The 27,472-nt window shown below is 46.4% G+C and overlaps 1 protein-coding gene across 3 annotated transcripts in view; it reads left to right on the top strand.

Moving 5' to 3' along the window:
• The window catches only part of Whrn (whirlin), an 89,072-nt gene that overhangs the window by 41,341 nt on the left and 20,259 nt on the right, over positions 1-27,472 (top strand). For 2 of the 3 annotated variants that reach the window (XM_051163096.1, XM_051163083.1), the window contains exon 4: positions 26,065-26,267. In XM_051163096.1, coding sequence (XP_051019053.1) covers positions 26,065-26,267 — 203 coding nt within the window. Of the gene's footprint in view, positions 1-26,064; positions 26,280-27,472 lie in introns of all 3 variants that reach the window. The other variant, XM_051163088.1, reaches the window with a different exon arrangement.

The raw sequence follows: 27,472 nt of genomic DNA, 5'->3' as shown, positions 1-27,472 counted from the left end.
AAAACACAATCAGCACCAAGCACACAAGGGTGGCCCTGTAGTCCTTTCTATAGGTTGTGCTGGGGCATCTGGGGATCATTGTGCAGGCCAGTGGGCCTCAGCTTTAAATGAAGAGCAACAGAAAATGAACAGAGGCTCCAGTGGAGCTCCATGCTACTAGCACTGGTTCTCAACCTGTGGGTCGAGGCCCCTTTGTGTGTGGTGGGGGTGGGGGCAAACCGACTCTTTCACAGGGGTTATTGTCAGATATCCTGCATATCAGATATTACATTGTGATTCATAACAGTAGGAAAAAGTACAGTTATGAAGTAGCAATGAAACCAATTTCATGGCTGGGGTCACCACAACATGAGGTGGTGTGTTCAAGCTTTGCAGCATTAGGAAGGTTGAGGACCACTGTGCTAGAAGAATGCGTAAGGCAAAGCATGAACCACCTTAGGCAGGGAAAGCATGAACCATAAAAGAAGGAGCAGAGCTGCCAGGGCTGGATAAGGACCCTAGAGACCTGCTTTTTCCAGCCAGGCTGCACTTCCTAATGTCCCCACAGACGCCCATGATAGCACTATAGGAGAGCAGGCACGGGGCAGGAGCTGAACCTGGGGGTGCATTTCTGCCTCATCCTGTAACTTCGCCTACACGTTCCTTCTAGTCTGCAAGAAAGGAAATCATCTGCTAGGTTAGTCTGAAGTCACAGGAGCCGGGTTCACAGCCCTGTGCCGCTGTGTTAGTCAGCCCACACAGAGAAAAGAGTGAATTCAGAAGCACACCAAGGGTACATGGCATGTGGGTGCATGACACAATGGCCCGGCGGGGGGCTGTAGGCAGAAACGCCCCATAGAATGGGTCCCCTTGGCATCCACATCTGGGTTTGTAAATACTGTTCTCCAGATAAAAAGAACCTAGGCTCTTGGTAGAAAGTGCTAATGTCAGGTGGGTGAAATAAATAAAATAAATAAATAAATAAATAAATAAATAAGAAAGGACATGACTGCTCCTAGGTATGGGGAGTAGAAAGTCTATTATAGATATGTAAGCGAGCAGAGCCAGACACATGTGGGAGAGTCCAGAGTGGTCATGATCTGAGCCATGTGAGGAGAGCAGGGAGAGGGAACCAGGTACAGTAGCCAGGAGGCCAAAGGCACAAAAAAGGCAGGAAACTAAAATTATATAGGAAACAACCTATAAGGGTAGGGAAGCTCAGCCCCTGGGCTGGGAAGTTCAGTGTCTGCTTTGATATGTTAAATGGGCATGTCAGCCTTGTGTGTGTGTTGGGGGGTGGTGGTGTTGAAACTTAACAACGGGGAAAGTCTAAGATGGGTTTCTGACTTTCTTTTTATGATTTTCTTTTAGGCATACTGGCCCAGGGCTATAATCCCAGTTACTTTAGAGGCTAAATAAGAAAAAGTACTAATTTGAACCCAGCCTTGGCTACATACTAAAACCTTGTCTGTGTTTGTGGGGCGGGGGGGGGGGGGGAGAGGTGTGGGGCGGTGGATGTTCTCCAGGGACCCAGCTTGACCTCAGACCACTGTGTAGGGAAGATGGCCTTAACCTTTTGGCCTTCTTATAATCCTAAGTTCTGGGATCACAGGCCTGTAGCACATACCCAATTTATGCAGTGCTGGAGATCCAGCCCAGAGTTTTGTGTGTGCTACACAAGCACTCTACCAATTGCGCTAGCCCAAGCTTGTAATTTCAGGTGCCAGAAGGCAAAGACATGCTAAAACAGGACCAAGAAAAAAGTTAATAAGTGAAGTATAGTCAGTGTGCACAGGGGTTCCTGAGGGAGCTCCCAGGGGCCAAGGGAGAATGAAGTGGGTAATCATGCGTCTGGTGCTGTAGTGATGTGATTATAGAAATGACCGAGTAAACAATTCGAGGGAGGCAAAGGGACACTTACCATTTATAAGCAATGGTACAAAGATACTACCGAGCTACTGCTCACTTAGTAAGCAGAAAAAAAGATTTCTTGGGGATCAGACCCCCAAGGCCATCTCTGGGAAGGGGAAGTACAGAGTGAAGAGCAAAAAGGTGGGAAAGCAAGCAAATTTCATGACAGTCAGCAGGGTGCGAACGTGGGCTGAAATGGGCTATCCAAATAGCCCTTGCCACAAGTAGTTGGACTTTGGGGGAAGGTTAACAGGGGGTTCCTGGAGAAGGAAAGGTGGCTCCTGGTAAAAGCAAACCACCTTGAGAAATTGGCTTGTCTACTAAACAGAAACCTTTAGACTTATCTGCCTGATAACAAGCCTCTGTTTACCCCCACCAGAGTCTTTTAGTTTGGGACAGCATCCCAGCACTGCCATTTTGCAGGGAGGCGGGCTTTGGGCATGGCACCATTATAGCATAGGGACATGCAGCGGGAAATCACATCAGCGCAGCACAGCTGAGTCCTCAATACCGGTTAGAAGAGGCACCAACGGGGCTGAAATGAGGGCAGAAGTTCAGATGCAAGACTGTGTTTCCCCAGAACATTCCTACCAGTGTCTTCAAGGCCATAAAGGGAAAAGTGGAGGGCAGAGAAAAAAAAAAAAAAAAAAAAACATGCTGACCACAGACACCCTATGAGTTCAGTGTTAATACTATTTTAGAACCCAACTGTGTTCCGGTTGCAGAAATTATCTTGCTAGTTGTAGAGAAGAGAAAACATGTCCTAGCCAAGCCTGCAGAGGACCCCTTCCTTTCCTGCTTCCCCACCCTTTACATGAGACACCAGGCAAAAAGAGCCAGGACAACCCAAATCACCCGAGAAGTGGATCTGGGCTGGGCACCTGATGAGTCTCGAACCATCTCAGTGGTAGACAGCTCAGCACCCTTCACTAAAGATCAACAAGCTGAGGCTCATGGAGGTTGACATTTGCCCAAGGTCACACACCAAGGATGCAGTGGCAGTACCCTGATATCTGGCCATCTGCCTGGGAACCACTAAGCCAGCCTGGAACCCTGCGTATGTGTGACATACATAATAAGCTGTGCCCTTCTGCCCCATCCCTGCCTTCAGTACACCAACAGCGAGCCCTGATTCCTTCACGTCTTGCTTAAGGTTTGGGACCTGGAAAGTTCTAGCTGCTCAGACTACAGCCAGTAAAAGACTGGTGGAAATGACAGAAGAGGTGGCAGTGAGAGAGCAGAACAGTTTTTTGATTTTTCCAGATGTACAACATTGTCAGCTCCTTTGTGCCAGCCACAGTGCTCAGCTGCAGCTCTGCCTGCAGTGAGTCCTCTAGCCCTTTGAGGGAGGAAGCACTGACATTATTATCTCTGCTTTACCTGAGGCACAGAGAGGTTAAGCAACTTGCCTAAGGTCACAGAGCTAATAGGTGGAGGATCTGGGATTGGAAGGGATAAGATCCAGTCTTGAAACATCTTGTTTCCATCCCTTCCCTCTCATGCCCTTCTAGCTAGTTCCACCAGCTCTTTTGGAGGTGGTTCTCAACAAGCAAGGAAGGAGAAGAGACAGGGTTTTCCACTGCAGATGGCTGAGTTCTGGCTCCCTAAGCATCTGGAGTGTCTGTGGTGTCTCCCTGTGTGGTGTCTCTGCTCACTCTCTGGTCTCCCCAGGAGACCAGATCATGGAATCTTCATGATTATGATAGAAAAGTGTCACTCACTGGCCTCTTTTGCAGGCCATGCCCCTCCAGGTGCCTCCTCTGAGACATCTCAGCTGTCCTCAGGTGGTCCTAGGAGGAGGGCCCAATGGCCCTGACCTCATTTTATCAGACCCAGCAGCTTGCCCTGAGCCTATTTCAAATCAGGAAACCCACCTGCTCTGCCCATGTGAAAGGCCCCAGGCTACTTTTTATTACCTTCCACAGGGCTTTGACCTGCTTCTTTGAATCCAGACCCATTCCTGGGGGCAGCAGGCCACCTGTCAGCACATTGACATTTGTCGTCAGCGTGGCTGTCCTAGCCCTATACCCCTGTGGCCCTGTAAAGAAAAATGCTGAATTGCCATTTGGCCTCTGTACAATGCCCTCAGCAGAGTGGGGACCCGAGACAGAGATGGTCATTGTGTCTGCCACGTCTCCAAGGACAGGGCCTGGCTCCAGGTTTTATGTTTTTGTTTTTAAAGATGGAATCTTGTGCTGGCCAAGCAGGCCTCTATGAATAACCTTAAACCTCTGATGCTCCTCTCTTAACCTTCCAAGTACTGAGATTGCATGCCTGCACTACAGCACCCAGGTCATGTTGAGCTGTTAACGGAACCAGGGCTTTGTGGAAGCACTTTACCAACTGAGCTGTAGCCCCAGCCCACAGGCCCCATTTACCTAATACTGTTACAGTGACAATTCAATTTCAACATGGGTTGTAGGGGGACAAGCATTTAAACTTCCACAGGAGACTCTCTATGGAAATACAGAATCCACTTGGAAATTGCTTCTGGCTGGGAGTCTAGAGAGATGGGTATCATTAGTGTGACAATACTTGGAGAACCAGAATGAAAATGAAGACCTGACCGCTCCTAGATGCGGTCAAAGCATAGCTTTTTATTATAGCTACGAGGGAGAGTACAGCCAGAGGCATCTGGAAAAGTTCAGACTGAACCAGACCATGACGGGAGAGAGGGCAAATGGACCAAAAGAGGAACAGAGGAACGAACGAGCACATGGCCAAAATAACAGGTCTACATAGCATGAGAGGCTGGGGAAAGAGAAGGTAACCTCAGCCCCTGAGCCCCAGAGTTCTAGGGTAGGGTGCTGGGTGAGCCGTGCTGGGAGGAGCTACAAGTACTAAATAAGCCTTGTCCCAGGTTTCTTTGGGACCTGACAGAACCCGCCCATCCATCATGACAAGACCCTGTCCCTGCCACTTTCCCAACATTGGCCTGATTCCACAATAGGTGTGAGGTTTACAGAGGCCCAGTGACTTACCCAAGGTCACAGGTAAAACATAGCAAAGCCAGGCGTGAACACAGGCAGGGTGACAGAGCCATTCTCAGGAAGGCCTTTCAGTGTCCCATAAAGAAGCCCATTTCAGCCACACACAGCGAGTATCTGTGTGCCTGGGCCCTGTACAATGATCACTCTATGAGCAAATACTTGCCAGCCGTCTGCACACCCAATGCCTAGGCAGGCACTACAGAACCAAGCCTTTGTGCAGTGTGATGTGGATAGTGGAGGTGGGATTCACAAACAGAGAAGTGGAGGAAGAGATTAAATGGAGGAGTGTTAGGGGGGCACACAGGGTATTGAGCAGGTCAGGGCAGCAGGAGAGGCAGGGAATAGGACAAGGTCGGAGATACTAGGCCTAACAGCTGTTTCAGATCTATTTGCAGCAGCTGGACACACCTGGGCTTGCATAATTCATAAGCCGAGGAGCTATTAGCTGAGGTTGGTAGCTGGAAGGCATCAGGGCTTTCAGAATTTGGGGTGCCATGAGAAACATGTAGGCACACACATGCATATATGTGCACATGTGTGGAGGCCAGAGGTTGACACCACGTATCTCATATAACGAGTCAGGCTCTCTCACTTGAAGCTTAAGCACACCAATTTGGTTAGCACAGCTAGCCAGTTTGTACTGTCTGTGCCTTCCACACCTGCCTTGTGCGTACTGGGGATCTGAACTTCCATTCTCAAGCTAATGTGGCAGGTGCTTTGTCTCCTGAACCATCGCCCTAGCCTCTTAATTAATTTCTTTTGAAATATGAGTCATGTACTATAAGCCCCTCCTGCTCCCGTGTTCTCACCAGCACTTTCTAATATCTGTAGCCACTCCCATTTCAGAACATTCTCAATAATGCACCCCCCCCCAGCTGCACCCATGGAACCATGGCTTCTACCTCCCTGGGAGCGCTTATATCCGTCTATATTCATCTTTGCCCCTGGAGCACCGCATGTCTATGAATCACACAGTATGTGGTTTTTGGACTGGCTCCTTCCACTTAGTATTATGCAGCCTGTGTCAGTGTATTCATTTTTAATGGTTAGATAATACACTATCATGTGGTGGTACCACACTGTTCATTCATTAGCCAGTGGACCATTGGGCTGTTGTCATCTGTTGGCATTTTCTACGCTTTTCTCCATATACTTCCTAGGTGATTGGTTATTAAGCTGTGTAGACCGTGTTGTGTGCCATAGTTTCCATTTGTGTCTTCCCATGTGCAGTGATTAAAAACCCCTAAGCACAATCTGTAAGCGTTACATAATAACATCCCATCCCATGGCTGCATTATAATAATTGACCTGACCGGTCCCTTGAAGTCAAGCATTTAGCTGTTTCTAATTGAAATAAGGTTTTTCAAAAGAGCAACAAAATGAGAGAAACCTCAGAGGAACTTTGCAGAGAAGCTTAAAAACACTTCTCAGCCTATCTGTGCCTGCAGGCTGCAAAGCCTGGTTGGGGGCAGAAATGATTTATCCCAAATTGCTAAAAGACTCTTTCTGGTACAGATGAGGACCTGTTTCTTGCAGGGTAGGAGGCAGAGCAGCCTCAGGCTCCTCTTCCCCAGTCCCCCAAGAACAGAGAGAAATGTTCGAGAAAGATGAGAAAATGGCATCTGGGCCAAGCCATGCACCCTCAGATCTTTTACATTTTTCTAGGATTTTTTTCTTCTCCTCACCTGTCTTGGTCAGTCTTCTGTTGCTGTGAAGAGATACCACGAGCACAGCAACTCTAATAAAGGGAACCATTTATTTGGGGCTGGCTTACAGTCTCAGAGGTTTAGTCCGTTGTCATCATGGTGGGAGCATGGCGGCACACAGGCAGACATGGCGGAGAAGAAGCTATGTCCCAATACCCGGGCAGCAGTAAGATGGAGACACTGGACTTGCTGTGGGCTTTTGAGACCTCAAAGCCCCCCTACCCCCAACAGAGCCACACCTCCTAATCCTGTCATATAGCACCACTCCCTAGTGACCAATATATGAGCCTATGGGGGCCGTTCTTATTCTAACCACATTGTTCCTGGTCACGTGGTCTTCATACACAGTATAAACTGAGGATTTCAGCACCAGATGTACAAATGGGCAACATGACTGCTCCAAGTTATGGTTAAACGAAAGCTTTTTTATTGTAGATATGAAGGAGAATACAGCCAGAGGCATCTGGAAGAGTCAAGAGCAGGGAGAGAAAGTAGTAGACTGAACATAGCTAGCCAAGAGGCTTTAGCCAGAAGAAGGGCGGTGCTGAAGATGAAGAGAGGGCCAAGGGCAAGGATCAGGAGAGGCGCAGAGAGAGGACTAAGAGAGTAAGGCATAAGAGAGGGCCTAGCTAAGATAGCAGGGTTATAAGGAGAAATTGGTAGCTTGGGAAGCCCATGAGTTGGAGAAGTTTAGAGCAGGGGAGGACCAGGACGCCAGCATGGGCTTTGGAATGTGTAACACGTGCTTCTGATGCCGCGGGAGCCTGGAGGCCAGCGTGCACTTTGGTATGCTTGTCAGCACCACAGGTAGCCGCTTGTCCTTTCTGCCTATGGAAAAGGAAACATCTCCTTTGGTAGGAGAACTGACTTCACAAGATCTTGGGGAGGGCTGGTTTTTTGTCTAGCAGACAGAATCCAGGGGAGCTGGATATTTAAAAAAAATAATTTATCCAGATTACATCTCAATTGTTATCCCCTCACTTGTATCTTCCCATTCCCCCCTCCCTCCCTCTTTCACCCTATTCCCCTCTCCTAGGCCTGTGACAGAAGGGGACCTCCTCCCTCACCATAGGATTTTTCCCCCCTTCGGATCTGACACACACAATTTTGCAGAACATAGAAAATGAACTTGAAGTTTCCGGAATTTACAACTGAGGACACACACCTAGAATAATTGAGCATTTTTCTTTCCAGTTCTCTTACCATAATTGAAGACCACATGAAATGAGAAATGCTAATAGTGATAAAAATCCAAGTTCAAAAGGAAAATGTGTACACTGTCCACCATGGGGAGTTTTTGGTAAAACTCTTTCCAGGTGTTTATGCCTACATTAAGTATAATAAAAACACTAAGACATTAGCAAGATTGAATTAAAGTCCTTGCTGTGCCCTCCCTCACAGACTCACAAAAAAGCACCCGGATCCTCCTGTGTTGGAAAAAACTGTTACAGAATGATAATAAAACAGCAAAGTGCAGATGCTACTATATAATCCTGTGTGTGTATGTGTGTGTGTGTGTGAGACTGTGTGTGTATGTGTGTGTATATGTGTGTGTTTGTGTGTATGTGAATGTATGTGTGTGTACAGTACATGTGTATGTGCATGTGTGTGCATGCGTATTTCTGTGTGTGTGTGTGCGTGCGCATGCAGGTGCATGTGAGCATGTTCACATGCATGCTTGTGTGTGTGAAGGCCAGAGGTCAATGTCAGGTGTTTCCATTGATCACTCTTCACCTTTAAAAAACAATTTATTATTTTTCTTAGAATTTCATACATGAGCTCTGTATTTATGTCATTTCCATCTCTCCATTCTCCTTTAACTCCTCCCATATATCCTCACTCCTCAAATTCATAACCTTATTCTGTAATTCTGTATACACACACACACACACACACACACACACACGAATTCATTTAGTGTTGCTTATATGTATGTGTGTTTAGTCGTTACTACTGGGATTGACCAGCCAATGAAGGTTCTTATCCCTAGAGAACACTCAGCAGCCATCAATTGCCTGTAGCTCTTTATCTGGGGTCAGGGCCTTGTGAGATTCCCCCCATACATGCCGGCGTGCCAACCGGTGTTGTCATTGTTTTGTTTAGACAACCATATTTTGAGAATTTCATGGATTCAGCTTCCTTGTCATACAAAGAAAACGCTAAGTCTCTTAGCCGACTTGCTGGTCCTCAGCTCTTACAGTGTCTTCTCCTTTCCTCCATGTGCTTCAGCCCTGTAGTTCTCGCTGTACCTCTGTCTCTCCCCTTTGGGATGCTAATGTCTATTCTGTGCCATTGTATGTTGAAAGTATGTAATGTGTCTTTTGATTTGGGCTTACAGCTAGTTACAGTGAAGAGATTGCCTTGAATCTCAGAAGCGACTTTAGACTTTCAAACTCGGTTGACACTGAAAAGATTATGGGACCTTTTGAAGTTAGACCAAATGCATTTTGCACCAAAATATGACTATAAGTCTACGGGAGGCAGGGAACGGAGTGTGGTGGTTTGAATGAAAATGGTCCCTGTCTTAGTTGATGTTTTATTGCTGTGTAGAGATACCGTGACCATGGTAACTCTTATAAAGGAAAGCGTTTAATTGGAACTTGTTTACAGATCAGAGGTTTTAGTGCATTGTCATCAGGTGGGAGGCATGGTAGCACACAGGCAGACATGGTGTGTTCTGCATCTGGATCCACAGGCAGCAGGCAAACACTGGGCCTGGCTTGAGCATTTAAAAGATCAGAGCCCACCCACAGTGACACACTTCCTCCAACAAGGCCACACCTACTCCAACAAGGCCACACCTCCTAATCTCTGGTGCTCCCTAGTGACCAAGCAATGAGCCTATGGGCCACTCTCATTCAAATCAAGACAGCCCCCAAAGGCTCCTATGTTTGAGTACCCGATCCCCAGTTAGCAGAACTGTTTGGGAAGGAGTAAAAGGTTCAGGGTGGTTGTAGGTGCTGTGTTACTGGGGCGAGCTTTGAGGCTTCAAAAGCCTATGCTAGACCCAGTTAGGACTCTCTGCCTCCTTTTTGCAGATAAATGTGTAAGCGCCCAGCTACTGCTGTAGCACCATGCCTGCCTTCCTGCTGCCATCATGATAAAGGACTCAAACCCTCTGGAACCCTTAGCTCCATATTAACCGCCTTGGTCATGGTGTCTTATTGCGACGATTAAGAACTACCTTAGACTTTTTGTTTTATTTTATTTACTTATTTATCTATTTATTTTCAGTTAATGGGAGGAAATCATTATATGGTGCTATGATTTGAATCTTAAATGCCTCTAGTGGGCTCATGTCTTGAATTTTCATTCTGTAGAAGGCATGAGAATTTTTGAAGGGCACTGAACTATTAAGAGATGTGAGGTGGGTCAAGCTGCAGGAGATAGTGCACTAGTGACCCTCTGAAGGTTACAGCCCACCTTTAGGTGCAGTCTTGCTCTCTGCTTTGGATCCACTGTCAGTAGCCACTGCCTCTGTGCTCCCCCACTGTAGATGTAGCACCTTCATCTTGCTTACCTCCGATGATGGGCTGGCATCTCTCTGAAACCATGAACCAAATAAACCTTTCTTCACGTATGCTATTTCTATCAGGTATTTTGTCATAGCCATGCAAAAGTGTCCAATATATGTCACACAGTACTTTACAGCATTATCTTTAGTGACAGTGCAGTGAGCACTAGATGGAAATATGATGTTGTCTTTGACCAGTTATGAGTTTGTAGGCATTTCGGAGGTATCTGAATTCCTTTTGCAACTTTTAATTTTACACCATGATGGCTTACTTGGGATGAATTCCTGGAAGGCATGGTGCAATAAGTTTTATAGTATTCTGTCACATGTTCTTTGGCAAGTGATGACTTGTGATGCCAAAGTGAGGCTCCCATCTGCAAAGCACCTGTCTACTCTTCCTTACTAAGCCATGGTGTGTGGGTTTATTTCTGGGTCTTCAGTTCAATTCCATTGATCCACCAGTCTGTTTCTATGTCAGTTCCATGCAGCTTTTATTACTGTTGTACTGTGGTACAGCTTGAAGTCAGGGATGGAAATACCTACAGAAGTTCTTTTATTGTATAGGTTTGTCTATATCTTCTGGGTTTTTTGTTTTTCCATATGAAGTTAAGGGTTGTTCTTTCAAGATCTGTAAAGAATTGTTTGGGTAACTTGCTGGGAATTGCATTGAATCTGTAGATTGCTTTTGGTGAAATAGCCAGTGGTCTGAAATTCTCTCTTTTTTTGTTGGGTCTTTGTGTGGTTTAGGTATCAGGCTGACTATGGCTTCATAGAATGAGTTTAGCAGTGTATCTTCTGTTTCTATTTTATGGAATAGTTTGAAGAGCATTGATATTAGCTCTTCTTTGAAGGTCTGGTATAATTCTGCACTGAACCCATCTGGCTCTGGGCTTTATTTGGTTGGGAGACTTTTAATGACTACTTCTATCTCCTTAGGGCCTGTAGGACTATTTAAATGGTTTACCCAATCTTGGTTCAACTTTGATAAGTGGAGTCTGTCAAGAAAATTGTCCCTTTTGTTTAGATTTTCCAATTTTGTGGCATATAGGATTTTGAAGTAAGACCAAATGATTTTTTGGATTTCCTCAGTGTCTGTTATGTTCCCCTTTTCATTTCTGATTTTGTTAATTTGGATATTGTGTCTCTGCCTTTTAGTTAGTTTGGCTAAAGTTTTTGTCTATCTTGTTGATTTTCTCAAAGAACCAGCTCTTGGTTTCATTGACTCTTTGTAGTATTCTTTTTGCTTGTAATTTATGGATTTCGGCCCTGAGTTTGATTATTTCCAGCCATCTACTCCTTTTGGGTGTGTTCACTTCTCTTTTTTTTAGGGCCTTCAGGTGGGCTATTAAATTGCTGGTATGAGATCTCTCCAATTTCTTTATGAAGGCACTTAGTGCTATGAACTTTCCTCTTAGCTTTCATTGTATCTCATAACTTTGGGTATGTTATCCCTTTATTTTCAATGAATTTTAGGGAGACTTCAATTTCCTTATTTCTTTTATGACCCAATAATCATTGAGTAGAGCATTGTTCAGTTTCCATGTGTGTGTAGGCTTTTTGTTATTTCTGTTGTTGTTGAGGTCCAGCTTTAGTCCATGGTGATCTGATAAAATACAAAGGGTTATTTCAGTTTTCTTTTATCAGTTGATGCTTGCTTTGTGACCAACTATATAGTCAAATGTGGAGAAGGTTTCATGTGGTGCATTCTGGTGAAATGTGCTGTAGATATATGCTAGTTTCATTTGATTCGTGATATCTTTAGCTTCATCATTTCTACGTTTACTTCTGTATTCATGACCTGTCCTGTGGGGAGAGTGAGGTGAAGTCTCCCACTATTAATGTGTGGGGATTGATGAGTGATCTAAACTTTAGTAACGTTTCTTTTTACAAATGTGGGTGTCCTTGTATTTGGGGCATAGATGTTCAGAATTGAGCTGTCATCTTGGTGGACTTTTCCTTTGATGAGAATGAAGTGTCCTCTCCCATATATTTTGATTAAATTTGGTTGAAATTCTATTTTAGTAGATATTAAAATGGCTACTCCAGTTTGCTTTTTGGGTCCATTTGCTTAGAAAACCTTTTCCCAGGCCTTGACTCTGAGGTAATGTCTGTCTATATTGCTAAGGTGTGTTTCTTGTGTGCAGCAGAACGATGGGTCCTTTTGGTTTTGCTGTGGTAGAATTTTTTATTTCCTGTGTTTCCTTGCGTGTAGTTAACCTACTTGGGTATTCCTTCTAGTATCTTCTGTAGAGCTGGATTTGTGCATAGATATTGTTTAAATTTGGTTTTGTTATGGAATATCTTATCTGCAAGACATCTGCTCCAGACCCTTCTAGCTCTTAGAGTCTTTGTTGAGAAGTCAGGTATGATTTTGATAGGTTTGCCTTTATATGTTACTTGGCCATTTCCCCTTGCAACTTTTAATATTTTTTCTTTGTTCCATACATTTAATGTTTTGATTATTATGTAGTGGGAGGATTTTCTTTTCTTATATGATCTGTTTGGTGTTCTGCAGGCCTCTTGTGTATTTACAGGCACCTCTTTCTTTAGGTTAGGGATTTTTTACTTCTTTGATTTTGTTGAAAATACTTTCTGGGTCTTAGAACTGGAATCTTCTCTTTCTTCTAGTCCTATTATTCTTAAGTTTCATCTTTTCATAGTGTCTGATTTCTTGGTCAGGAATTTTTTTACTTTTAACATTTTCTTTGATAGATATATTGATTTATTTGATTATATCTTCTACCTCTGATATTCTTTCCCCATCTCTTGTATTCTGTTGATGATGTTTACAAAGTAAGTCAAGGACAGCCAAAGATACACAGAGAAACCCTGTCTCAAAAAATAAAAAATTAAAATTAAAACCAAGAAAACAAAATAAAACACCATCCAAAAGAAACACACGCACATGCACACACACACACACACACACACATCAACTGTAGCCAAACAAAAGCACACACAAACACACACAAAACAAACAAACACAACAACCCTGTGGAGTACATTATATGTTTGGTTGGCTACTGAGCATGTTGCCTGCCAGAGATTTATTCATTTCCTCCTTAATGGCCTCTATTATCATTTTCATAAACATGGATTCAAGGTCATTTTCTTGTGTGTCAGTTGTGTTAGGGTATCCAGGGCTGCTTGCTGTGAGATAACTGGTGTTGCCATATTGCCCTGGCTGTAGTTCACTGTGTTCTTACGCTGGCCTTTAGCCAGCTGATTGACTCTGGAGTTGGCTGATTGTTCCTGATCCCCACTGAATTTCTCTGGGGTGTGCGAAGAGCCCTGGGCAGGAGGCTGGATATTCCTGGAGCAGCCTGGTGGTTATGGTTGTGGACTGGTGGCTAGATCTTAGGAAAAAGCCTGAAGTCATCCTCAAGTGGCTGTGGCCCACTTGGAGCCACAGGCAGGGGACTGGAGTGAGGGCATCTAGCTTGTGTGATCCCAAGAACCCATAGGTCTTCTTAGGAACCTGGGAGCCCTCCTCTCACCGGGTGACTTCCCGGTGTCAGCAGCCCTGCCACTTGGTCACTCACTGCAATCACTGAGCTCCAGCTGCCCAGTCACTCTGAGAGCTGGGTGCCACCATCATGGAGTGAGAGCCTGTAAGCTCCTGAGGCCTGACAGGTCTCCTCAGGGAGATGGGTAGAGCCATGGACCAGAGCCTGGCACTGTTTCCCTAGATCTCAGGAGTTGGGTGGCCAGAGGCTGGGACCACTTATTCCCATCACCCATGGGCTCTCCTCTCACATGGAAAACACAGACACTGGCGTTTTGGAGTCCACAGCACAGCCGATCTTGCTCACTCCGCAGTCACTGCAGTCCTGCTACTTAAGCATCGTGTGTGCGCGCTGAATGCCAAGATCTTGGGTCTCCAGCTACTGTTGTTTTAAGCCACAGAGTTTATAATTGCTTGTTACAGCAGCCACAGGACACTCATACAGAACATACTACACATCCTCTACCTAGTCTAGCTCAGGCCTGGGCTCTGTTCTTCCCTAGTCTCCACCATGCAGTGCTGGCGTCAGTGTGCTGCTTTCTTCCTGGTGACAATTAGGTGATATGCATTTGGAAGGACAGGGTCACATCCTTTCTCAACTACTTAGCACAGGAAACACTACCTTGTGTTTGATGTTTTGATGCTCCATGAAGCACTGAACTTGGAAGGGTTTTTTTTTTGTTGTTGTTGTTGTTGTTGTTGTTCAAGTGTTTTTACCTTGAAATAGTGTTAGCCTTAAAAACTGTGGGATGAGCGAGATGGCTCAGCAGGCAAAATGTTCTCTGCACAAGCGTGGGAGCCTGCATCATACCCACAGAAAAGCCAGATGTGGCAAGTGAGCCTGTAACTCCAGCCCTGGGCGGTGGAGCCAGGAGGCTTCCAGGAGCTCCACTGTCTAACCCATCTACGGCAATGGCTGCTCTGGGTTCAGCACGACCCTGTCTCAAAGAGTAAGTTGAGCAATTGAAGAAGACACTGACGTTAACCTCTTGTCTCCATATGCACACACAGGTGAGTACATACACATAGACACAGACAGACAGACAGACGCGCGTGCGCACACACACACACACACACACACACACACACACTGTAAAGAACTCCATAGAATTGTACATCTCACTGCTGTGTTCCCAACTGCTTCTGTGTGTTTTCATCTCCTAAGACATTCATTTAATAATCTATCAGGACAGTGATCAAAAACAGAAAGTCTGTCGTTAGGGACTTTTCTTTTTCTTTTTTTTTTTTTTTTTAACTTGGTGTGTCCTTGTGCGTGTGTGTGTGCCTGCACTTGTACATGTACCACCTCTTGCAGGTATAATTCAGAAGATAAACTTGTGGAAGTCAGATCTCTGTTTGCACCATATGGGTCCTAAGGATTGAACTACAGCTCTCAAGCTTGAGAGCAAGTGATTTCTCGCAGACCCACTTCTCTTTCTTATGTGGTGTATAAGGTAGCGCACCATAAGTATTCTTTTGGATTTGGGTCTGCTAATGTGCTATTTAGGACATCATTTGTGTCTGTGCATTTGGACCTTTATCATTTTTTATTTGTTTTCTATCTATTTCTGTACTAGTTTATTTGGTCATTCTTGTCTGTATGAACATTTAGTTTATTGTAATTATTTTTGCAAGTGCAAATGCTGCCGCAATGAGTAGCCATGCATTTATGTATTTTCTTTTGGAAGCATGCTTTCATGAGAAATTTTCAGAAAAGGGCTTCTAAGATATTCCATCCTGAATTCCCACCGGGGTGTTTGAGAGTCTGCTTATTTCTCCAGCTCTGACAAGTACTGTCACCTGTTAAATCTTTTTTTCCAGTCTGATGGGTGAGAAATTATATCTTGTTATAGTTTTACTGTGCAATTTTCTTATTATGAGTGAAGGTGAATTGTGTTTTCATATGCTCAGGGGCCATTTTGTCATTTTTGTGATTTGTTTTGGATGCACTCACACATACATGCATGCAGGCGTGCTCACGCGCGCGCGCGCGCGCACACACACACACACACACACACACACACACACACACACACACACACACAATTTAAGCATTCTTTAGCCTTGGGAATATATATTACCCACACTCCTGCCTTGTCTCTGAGTTAACTCAGGCTGATTGACACAGTGTAGACAGAGTGGCCAAAACAGTGGACATTTATTTCCTCCAGGTTAGTATGGCTCCTGGTGAGAATGATTTCATGGCTGGCTTCTCCCCAGGTTCCACGTGGCTAAGAGAGGGCTTTATTGTCTCTTCAAAAGGCCACCAGCCCTTTTGGATTAGGGGCCCACCCTTCTGACCTCCCTAACTTGATCTCTTTTTGCAAAGCCTCCATTTTCTTTATGGTTTGATTATGAAAGGTCTAGCCCCACTTCCTGTCCTATCTCTCCTTTCTGTTGTGCTAAGATGTGAGGAGGGTATCCCAGTTGCACATTTCTGCCACGGAGCTGCCTGTTGCCATGCCTTCTCCTTCAAGGTGCCCTCTACTCCCTTAGACTGTGGGGTGGCTTGGATAAGAATAGCTCCCATAGGCTCATGTGTTTAAATAATTGTTCCCTAGTTAGTGGGACTGTTTAGGAAGGATGAGGAGGTGTGGCCATGTTGGAGAAGGTGCATCACTGGGAGGGAGCGAGCTTTGAGGTTTCAAAATCCCCAGGACGTTTCCAGTTATCTTTCCCTGACTCATGCTTGTTGATCAGGACGTGAGCTCTCAGCTACATACCCAGCACCATGCCTGCCAGCCTGCCTGCCATACTCCCTGCCATGATGGTCATGGACTCTAGCCCTCTGAAACTCTAAGACCAAATAAACTCTTCTGTAAGTTGCCTTGGCCATGGTGTCTTATCACAGCAACAGAAAAGACAGACTGAGCCAAAGAAAACCCTTCTTTCCTGCTTCTTGTCAGGTATTTGGTCACAGTGGGGAGAAAAGTCACTAATACAGGTATGAGCTGGGTGTGGGCGGGATTACAGCTAATCAGTCTAGAGTATGCAGTGGTCATTTCCTCTTGACTTTATGGGCCCTTTCCCAGTGCATAAATTGTTTTTGTTTTTTTTTTTTTCATTGATTGATCATAGTCCTCTCTTTTGTTGCATCTAAGTTCTAGTTAGAAAATGCTCTTTTATGCCCACGATAGAGTAATTTACCATTTACCCCCTGAAATACTCTCCTGTTTGGTTTTACAGTGCAGACTATTCAACCCAGAAACTTGTGAGTGCAAGTTTCCCCTAAAGTAAAGCCTCAACTGCTGAAATATTTATGAATGCCTTTTCCCTTTTGATTCTTACCCACTTGGGCATGTGTTCCTTGGTGTGAAATAGTGCATCTCTTGTTAGATAGCTACCGTTATCCCAGTACTGCACCTTACAAAGTCTGCCTCTGCCGGAACGATCAATAACACACCTGTGTCACATCTGTGGTTCCAGGTGTTCCTGGTCTGTCTCCAGGTAGTCAGTCCCACTGCCTGTATCTTCCCAATCAGAGTCACCCTGTTGCAACCCCAGAGAGAGAGACCTTGCCCCTAGCTACCCTTTCATTTATGTAGCAGGATCTTCAGAACCTCTCTTGCATTTAAATTTTTCATCATCTTTATTTACGTTTTAAACCTAAATATAAGAGCTCCCTGGCTTGGAAGCACAGGCTTGGAATTCTAGCTGCTCTGGAGGCCTAGGCAGGAGGATCTCAAATTGAAATCCAGCCTGGCTAACATAGTGAATGAATTCATGGCCACCATGGGCAACTTAGTGGTACTATATCCCCAGTAAGAGGGCATTTGCCTAGCAAGCATGAATGCCTTGGTGCAGTGCTCAGTACTTTAAAAAAGTAATTAATTAATTGAAATAAATTTCAATTTTAAAATAAATGTACCATTATTCATACTTTTAAATGATTTCTGATTAATACAATTATTATATTTTTAAAGGCTAATACATTTATTTTGAAGCGTATTTAAGATTTAGAGAAATTTGAGCCTACAGTGCAGAGTTCTCACACAGTGCCCCCACCCCTAACCACATCCCCACCCCTAACCATGTCCCCGGCCTCCCCTGTTCATGAAGTTTCCCCTCTAGTTGTTACTTTGTTATTATAGTTTATTTGCTTAGTTTTATTTTTGTGTTACTAGAAGTGCAGCCAGGGCCTTGTGCACAGGGTAGGTGTTCTGCCGGTGTGGGCTTCCCACCGCCCTGTTAGCAACCTCACAGATTAGTGTGTAAGAGTCACACGTGCTGTAGTTAATGAGGCAATGTGGTTTACATTATTGACAGGAGCCTGTAATTTACATTCACGCTCACAGTTCTGTGGGGTTTATTGGTTGAATAATGCCGTGTCGCCGACATTTCAGTGTCATCCAGAGTAGCTTCCCCTCCCTAAACCCCCCCTGTCCCACTTGCCCTCCCTCTCACTAGTCTCCCCCTTCCCCACTCCCAAGCCAGCCCCTTTGATCGTCTCACCATTTATATATTTCTATCTGTCTCCATCTTCCCGTCTGTCACAGAGTTGAAGTACACACTGTCGAGCCTTTCCAGATCTGCCTTTTTCTTTGCCATATTATTTTCTAGCATATTGAGACATAGCATCATGCATCGCTGTGAAGGCCCAGCACAGCATCCCACATGGGTCCGCTACCCGCCATGACCAGTCCAGGGGATAACCCTTCCATCTGCTCAGATGTGCTGGGGACCTTGGCAACTCTTCTCTTTGTTGTTTTTGAGTGGACCAAGGACTGCTGTAAGCAATAGTTACTACGTTATGACTCTGCAGTAAACACTGAAGCCCTTCACGTACGATTTTATTTTTCCACATGAACTTTTATGCTAACTCCTGACAAATTCTGGCTGCAGTTAGAACTAGGCTGCCTTTGCAAAGAGTAAGCAAAGAGCTGCAACTGGGCAGTGCCCAGCCCTCCAGCATTGGGGTTGCCTCTGCCTCTGCCCTTTGAATCTACTTCTTGTGATATGGGATGGCTTCAAGTCTGCTTCATGTAGTGCTATACATTTCTTGTCTGTTCCTAAGTATTTGTCTCTGTTGCCGTCACAAATGGGATTCCCCCTGCTATCTTCTGACTGATCACTGTCTGTCTAGGAAGGCTGTGGACTTGAACCTCAGAACTGAGAGATCCACTGAGAATCCCAAAGTGAGTCAGTAGACTGACCACATCTGGCCAGTTGCCCTAGTACATTGGAAGTACAAGAGCATCCCACACCTCGCTCCAGATTTTGTTCTTCCTTCCTTCCTTCCTTCCTTCCTTCCTTCCTTCCTTCCTTCCTTCCTCTCCTCTTTTCTCCCTTCATACCTCATTCTATGCATGTGTGTGAATGCAGGCATACACATGCCTGTGTGCAAAATAGAGGATAAATGGAGGCCAGAAAACAAGTTTGGGGAGTCTTCCGATCTTGTTTTGAGGGGAGCTCTCTCTAGTTTCTGCCACTGTGATGTGTACTTTAAGCTGCCTGGCCAGAGAGCTTCCAAGCCATTCTTGTCTCTCCACCTCCGTCTCCTGGTAGGGGTGGTGAGATTACAAGCGCACCCCAGCACACCCAGCTTAGGCTCTAGGGCTTGAACTCAGGTTAACAGGTATGGGCAGCAGGCACTTTTACCCACGGAGCCATCTCCCCAGCCTTCCAGTTTCCCTTCCCGTAGAATAAGGGGATTCATAGCACATTCCATTCCCCAGGTCTCTGTGGTTCCTACAAAAATAAAGTTGTGGTCTGTCTTTCTACCTCTTTGGCTGTCCATGTGCTTGCAAAGCCACCTGTTCTTTCTTGCTTCACTCTGTGGAGCTGGGCTGCAAGGCCCTGCCTCTCACAAGGCCAGACCTCATCAAAGCCAACATTTACCTAACAGGGAATTGTCTCATGCTTGTCTGCTGGAGACCAGGGCCAGGGCCTGGCTCAGTGGCATTCATCAGTTCACTTAACTGCCTATTTGCTCACCCTAGGGCTCTGTGGAACATGTTCTGCGTGGTGCCGTTCCAAAGGTGCGGAACACTGACTTTCTATAGTGCCATCCAGCAGGATCAGACACGCATGATAGGGCACGCGTGGATCAGTGATTCCTGCCTTGGACGCAGTGCTATTTGAGCAGGCAGGTTCCAGGTAAAGAATGGAGGGAGGAGTGTTTGGGACAGAGGAACAGCAAAATCCAAGTTTGTAGAGGCAAAGTGTGTGACCTGCCCCTTTCAACCTAGTTGTGACTCCCACCCCAGCGTCACACTGACCTCAATCTTTCATTGTTGTTTCTTTAAATACGGGCAAAGTTTGCCGGCTTCTGAACTGTTGGGGAAAATGAATGTTGTCTAATTAAAACTGCATTGTTCACTTGTAGTGAAAGGGGCGGAGTGTGTGTGTGTGGGGGGGAGCCCATTAAAGTTTTATACCTGACATGGAAAACTATTAAAGATTCATAATTGCAATAAAACCCCTTAATAGAACAGGCATGCGAACTGTGCTGACACTGTAATCAGCAGGACATTGCCTGGGACCCCAAAGTCCACTTCAGTGAGTTCTGGGGTTCGGTAGAGTCCTAGAGGGTTCCACGAACCTTTCATGTCTATGGAGCCCTGGGATGGAAGCAGGAAGCCCTTGGGTCCTTCCCCTGCAGGTCCCAAGGGAATGATCCCGTCTCAGTGGCACAGAGATGGAGCTCTTGGCAAACTTGTTTCCTAACATCCTCTGCTGAGGGATCTCAGAGCCACCTGCTGCCCCGCCTCACTTTTCTCAAGCCCTCTCACAGGTGTGAACAGAATTCCTCCTGTGTGTGTGTGTGTGTGTGTGTGTGTGTGTGTGTGTGTGTGTGTGTGTGTTGTGAAACCTACAGACAACCATGGTACAAGGTGAATGAAGGGCAGGATGGCTGGTTGGCTTGTTTCCTTGTGGCAGTGCCTTGCTTGTAACCCAGCCTAGCCAGAAACTTGTGATGCTCCTGCCTCAGCATCCAGGCACTGGAATTATAGGTATACTTTACTGCACCCAGAATGTCTTTTCTCTTCCTCCTCCTCCTCATTCTTCTTGTTTTAATTTCAAGTAAAAAGCATTATCAGATGATTATCATTTAGAAGACATTTGAGAACATTATTTATGCTAATGAATATTTTTCACTGAAAATTTTCAAGTTATTGCTGATACCATTCTTCTTCTATAGGAGCCACTCCCTACACAGACACACAAGAAACCCCAATTGTAGCTTCTGCTTAATTAAAAGTTGGCAGATCCATAAAAGCAGTTTTTTTTTTAATGTGTAGATTGATCAGAAACATTTTTGTGAGACGCCCCTCATAGTGTGTCTTTTCTTAAAGGAGGGTCAATACTGTGCAGGCTGGGATACTAGGCCATGTTTTCAGTCTTGTCACGTTCACTTCTGGGCAGAAGCCCAGATGTCTGTAAGTTGAGACAGCAATGGGAGCTTCAGGGTGGTCAGTGCCGGGAGGTGGTCAGCTGACGCTGGGAGCAGGAGGCGACGAGGGTGTATGGCAGGAGGGACTCTGAAGGACAGAGTGGCAGGATTTATTTGGTGAGTGAGCGGTCAGAGTGTCAGGATAAGCAGGAGTTTTCAGAAACACAACCAACACGTGTTGAGCACTGCTATACACAGGCCATCTCCGGTGCTCTCTCTGTGCATCCTGTAAGTGTTTGGCGAGCACCTAATACGTTCTGTTTGAAGTGTGGGAGACACAATGGTGGGCATGTTAACCCATCCATGGGTAGCAACTGACATTTCCTAAGTTTTCCAGAGGAAGTAACTGGGGAAGGAGGCAACTCGTACACACAGTGCACAAGTAGCAAAATCTGAAACAGACTCTGAGAACCCCTTCAGAAATCCACGTTCTTCTTGGTCTCTCATGCAGCTGCTCAGGTGACCCACTCATCAGGGTATTGTTCTCATTTCATGGGTAGCAGCTACGAACCATGGAAATGTCTCTCACAGGTCTCTTGGAGGTTGCATGAGCCACCCCCCCCCCCCCCCGCCTGCCTCTGAGGGCCAGTGCCTTGGTGTTCCTGTGTGGGTCCCACACATTGTAGGGAGTGGATCCTGCCTCCTGGGGTGGCCAAGTTCAGAGGAAAGTGGTACCCTTTCTCTGCTTGTGTGTCTCACTTTCTCAGGGCGCTAAGACATGGACCTGGCACTGGGCAGCCTGGGGTTGATAGGGCAGGTTTCTCTCTGCCTTAAAATGAAGGACATCCTCCCCACAGTCCAGCTCTCCTTCTCTACAACTAGTGCCAAAGGGGGAGGGGGACTATGGTAGCAAATAAGCTAAAGGTACATTCTCTGTGCCCCATCAGCACCCACAGCAAGCTGATCGATATCAGATGGTCCATCACATCACCCTTGGCCCAGGGTTGAGAGCTCCCTGCATTGGCTCCTGGGCTATGTCATTGCTGCTATGTGTCCTTGCTGAACCTCTGTTTCCCCATGTGTAGGAGACCCGAGGGAAGGTTCTGATGAACATAGTATCTTTGCTCATTTATTTTTCCCCTTTTTTACATGAACAACATCTCACTCTGGGCTGGGGAGAAAAAAAATCACATCTCAGTGAACAGAGCTCCTGGCTTTTCTTTGAGAGGGTGACATTAGTCTCCTCCAGCTTCATGACACAGGGCAAAGGTACAAGGAAGCAATGGAGGGATGGAATGGCCCTTCCCCTCCCTACTGGCTAACCCTCCCACTGGGCTGATGAAGGTGGCAGAGACTGGGGGCAGGGCTTGGTGCTACTTATTCGTCCACTTCCTGTATGACTTTAATATCTCTTCTCTTTGGAAGGAAGCAGATGGAGAGCCTTGTATCCCTCTCTCTGTGTTGGGTATTTCTGTTGGTTCTCACAGTGACCTGGGACTGGCTAGAACACCATACCCATCCCACCGATAAGAACACTGACACTTGGGGTGTAATTTGAGAGAGTGGAGAGAGTGGTGCAGGCCACTGGGCTACTGTGTCATAGTTGTGTGGCCTCTAAAGTAGGGCAGCAGTGTGGAGACACAACATCCCACCCCATGGAACACATTGAGTGAGACACACTGGCTTTTCCTGAGAGTGGTTTCTTAACTGGAGAGTCACAGAGAACAGTCAACGTCCATCCTGACAGCTGCTGAGGTGCATGAAACCCTTGGTCTCAGTTACTGCTGTGGGGAGACGCCATGACCAAGGCAGCATTTAAGAGAAAGCATTTAACTGGGAGCTTGCCTACAGTTTACAGGGTTAATCCATGACCATCATGCCTGGGAGGATGGTAGCCTGGCAGCCATGGGACTGGAGCAGTAGCTGAGAGCTCACACCTGCTGTACTAGTTGCAGGCAGAGAGAGAGATTGGGCCTGGTGTGAGCTTTTGAACCTGAAAGGAGACATTCCTTCAATGAAGCCATGCCCACTCCAACAAGGCCACACCTCCTACTCCTTCCCAAATAGTTTCACTAACTGGAGACCAAGTATTCACACATATGAACCTATAGGGCCCGTTCTTACTCAAACACCACACCTTCCTACAAGGAGAGGGCAAGAGGGAGTAAAGGTACCTAGAGAGTAGAGTGACCTGGACTAGGTCAGATGCTGGGGTGGGCATTCTGGAGGGCCTGACGCTAACCCCTCAATCACAGTAGTTTCCAGCTGAGCTCTGGGGGAAGAGGCCACAAAAGGACGAGGGACTCCATATCCATCTGGTCTACCTGTATCCTGCTTCCAGACCCTGCAGTTCTCCACCTGCATAAGAGGGAAGCCCTCCACCTCTGCCTCCTCTTACAGAGATAGGCTTTTTCAGCAGGCCCAAGGGAGCAATGCTCAGCTAGTCAACCTGAAATTCCAACACATAGATACCCTGTGGTGTAGCTGAAGCCTTCGCTGCGCTGGACCACTCACTCATGGGCTCAGATTATAGTAAAAGTAGCCACTGAATCCAAGCTAGGAGGAAGACTGACATTCATAACAATGATAGCCCATCAGCCTGGTCTCTACAGGTGATTTGCAGCCGCTCTTGGACCTGCCAGGCCTAATCAGTAAGCACCATGAAGCCCATGACCATAAGAATGCCACACAAGCTAGTGGTGTCACTGAGGGGACTTGTATGGTGACTCTGGATATTGGGACCACGCACCCATCATTCTAAGTACTTGCTTCTTATCTGAAGCTCCCACGGAACAAGTTGGCCTATGTCTTATCCGGCTTCCAGTCCAGCCTCACAGGCCTATGAATGGGCTCATTCTTTACAGGCCATCCCCCAGCGGGATCCAGAGCCTGGCTGTCAGAAACATGCCTGGGCATAGCTGCTCTCCCAGAAGTAAGTGCCTGTAATTAAGCTGCATGCTGAAATAGAGGGTGTGAAAAGGAAGGCAAAAAGTCGAAGCTGCAGAGGGACACTCATGAAAATGAAACACTGGAATATGAAATGTGCATCCTTGACTGTGCCCCCCCCCATAGCTGAGATCCCAGAACAGTGCCATGACTCCTGGGGTGCTGCCCGGCAGGCTTCGGGCAAGTGACTCTAGAGGGAGGTAGATTTTTCTCCATGCACAAGAAGGCTAGTGCTGGGAGCAGCCCTCCCATGTTGTGGGCAAGAGAGATGGACCAAGATAGAAATGACAAAATACAGACCATTGTGAGGAAGATGCATTGCCTAAGCACTTGCTGGCATCACCCTCGGGCAGTGTTGGGTCTTGTTCCACGTTTTCAATTGGGAGCTCAGTGGAAAGGAAGAGACATGTCATTGTGGGTGGTGCCAGTGTTTGATGGTGTATAGAGACAGGCACTGATAATGACATCCAGAGGAGGAAAATCCTGAGCCAAGACTCCAATTCACATCCACCTGAGGAGAGTGGGGCATGAAAGCTACTGGGAAAGAGGCAGGTTGTGGGGGCTATGTCACACGGTATGGAAATAGCAGGGAAAGGACTTGAACCTGGGTCTAATGTTCTCTGAAGCTCTTAGCCACATATTACCAGTCTCCTCCATGAAGACTGTGGATGTTTGACTGTAAACCCACAGAGATGAAAGTATTGACTCAGAAACCACCAAATGAGCAGGTGGGGACCCAAGACAGAGGCCACCAAGGGTGGGGGAAAGGGGAAGATGGCTTCTGGATAGGCTGGATTGGAAGCCAGGCCCTGTGGATCCCTAGCAGCAACTGGCTGGCTGCAGGAACAGAAAGCAGATGGGCCTTGGGCCAGATTGACCCAGGTTTGCACCTGCAGTTTCCCTCACTAGTGCAGTTATCACAAGCTGAGGGTTAGCATCCTCTTGTCTAACTTTTCCCAAGGAGATAAAACAAATATCTCTTCTCCCCAGATTGGGCGTCAGTGACAAGCCAAAGAAACAGTTCCACCCAGGTCCAGTTTAGTGGGCCAATGACTTCAATGAAGTCACTTATAGTGGTATAACTGACTCGGAGGCAGCCACATCACTGAATAGCACACTCCCACAAGCAGTTTGGGCCATGGGAGAGTCGGACAACCCCACCATTGATACTGTGGGCTCAGAAGGAGGGAAGGAAATATAGCTGAGAATAGCCAGCAGGCGGGCCAGCTACCCTTCAGGTTACAGCAGGCGTGATGTTGTTCCATCCATGGGCTTGAAAACCTTCTGGAAGAGAAAGTCCCTTGAGTTTCCATCCGGCGCTCCCCATTGCACACTGCAGCATCTTCCTCCTGCCTCTTCCAGCTTTGTCTCTATATAATCTTTTCCTTTTACACATGTTCACTTGTCTGCTGTTTTATATTACAAAATAAAGCTGCTTCCTTGTCATAAGACTCCCAGCAGTGTGTCCTCCTTCAGTGAGAGGCTGGGTATCTCAGTTACTGTGGGTTTTCTCTTTACTAAGTTAAGTTAAAGTATTGCTGACATTCTAATGTGACAAAAGAATGTGAGCTAGGGATACAGAAGGCACCGTGGTTAAGAGGACTTGCTGCTTCTCCAAAGGATCCAGGTTCAGTTCTCAGTGTTGGCTCACGACCACCTGCAACTCTACTTCCCAGGGATACGACCCCCCTCCCCCGCTGCCACCCCTTTCTAGCCTATATGGGCACCAGGCACACGTACATACAGTGCACTCACTCATCCATACCCATAAAATAAATAAAAGAGAGCATGTGCTAGATAAGAAATCTCAACAGTAAAGAAAGAATCAGATATGGAAACAACAGGTGTCAATATTCACTCCTGTCATCTCACCCTCAGTTAGTTCATCTGCCCCCTACCCCGCTCCTCTGGTCTCTGAGCTGGCTTGCTTCTGATGGGGGACTTTGGGCAATGTAATAGTAGCCTTAGCCTCAAAGCTGTCACTAGATAGGAAGTGCCCCTTTCTAGTGACAGGAGCAGGGCTCAGGGTTGGGATTGGAAGCAAGTTGTCATTTCCTTCTTGTGTGACCCTAGACATCCACATAGGCCCCCCTGAACCTCGTTGACCTCATCTCTGTCTGGCGAGAGGAGAGCTGGGACGAGGATAGCCCATGTGATGGGTCGGTGTTGGGTCTTGGCAGGTTGGGGACCAGATTCTGGAGGTGAATGGGCGGAGCTTTCTCAGCATCTTGCATGACGAGGCGGTGAAGCTGCTCAAGTCATCCAGGCACCTCATCCTGACTGTGAAGGACGTTGGAAGGCTGCCACACGCACGAACCACCGTGGACCAGACCAAATGGATTGCCAGTTCCAGGATTGGGGAAAGTGCCACCAACTCAGCAGGGTCTGTCCTCAGGCACGGGGTTCGGGGATCCTCCAGTAACTTCTAAGAATGATTGTTCCTCTCATCTTCTGCCACAGGACTTAGCCTGGTGTCCTGAGCCTACGATCCACTCCACTTAAGAGCACGAGGGTGGGCTCTTCCCTTTCCTCTTCTAGCCTCAGTCTCCTCATGGAAAGTGGAAACGCAGGACTTAGAGCCCCACTCTCTGCCATCAGGCAGATAACTTCTTTCTCTCTGGGTGCCTAGAGCTGTGTCTGAATGTCGGCTCTGCCCCCATCCCATACTGCTAGAGAAGACCCCAGAAGGCACTTGGGATGCAAGAGTCCTAGAAGCCAAAACCAAGCGCAGTGGCCAGGTGGCTGTATGCCTGCCAGTAATGTAACCTGTGTCCTCATCACACATCCCCACCCAGTGACTGGCAACTCCTGGTCAGACACCCCCAACAGGGTCTCATTTCTCTCCCTTATTCCCTTCTTTTCTCCTGAATAGTGTTACATGTTTTCAAAAAATTAATTTTCTTTTTTTTTTAAATTAATTTTCAACTATTTTTAAAATCAGATTTCCCATTTAAAAACTGGATTTCTGGTTATTTCTTAAAATTCCAAACTCTGCACACACCTTTAATCCCAGCACTCAGGAGGCAGAGGGAGGTGTGAGTTTGAGGCCAGCCTGGTCTACAAAATGAGTCCACGACAGCCAAGGCTACACAGAGAAACCCTGCTTTGAAAAACAAAAACAAAAACAAAAGAAAATTCTAAACTCTTGCAGCATAAGCCTACATTTTCTCATGAATATATGAGCTAGACTGAAGTGTCCCTATGTCCTGTGTCCCCACCCTCCTAGGGGATGGCTGACCTGGATCACTTCTAGAGGTCCTTCATTCCTGACCCTCCAGTGTTCCCATGCCAGCCAGAGAACTCTGGGTCCCATCAGGACAGAAAACACTCAAGAGTCTACCTTGCATGGTGTGGCAGTACTGACTGTGTAGCTAATAGGGAGGGCTAAAAGCCACATGTAGGTCTTGGGATCACATGCCCTTCAGCAGCCCCTAAGCAGTGACCATGATGTGTAGATATGTGGTTTCTGACACTTTTGCCCTATTTTGGGGGTGGGAAGAACTTTTGAGACAAAGTCACATATCTTAGGCTGACATGGAAATTGCTGTGTAGCCCAGGCTAGTCCATACTTTCCATGTGTCACCATGC

Source organism: Acomys russatus, chromosome 2, assembly GCF_903995435.1.
Source record: "Acomys russatus chromosome 2, mAcoRus1.1, whole genome shotgun sequence".
Lineage (NCBI taxonomy): Eukaryota > Metazoa > Chordata > Mammalia > Rodentia > Muridae > Acomys > Acomys russatus.
Note: the sequence above shows the minus strand (reverse complement) of the source record. Positions and strands in the feature narration are given on the sequence as shown.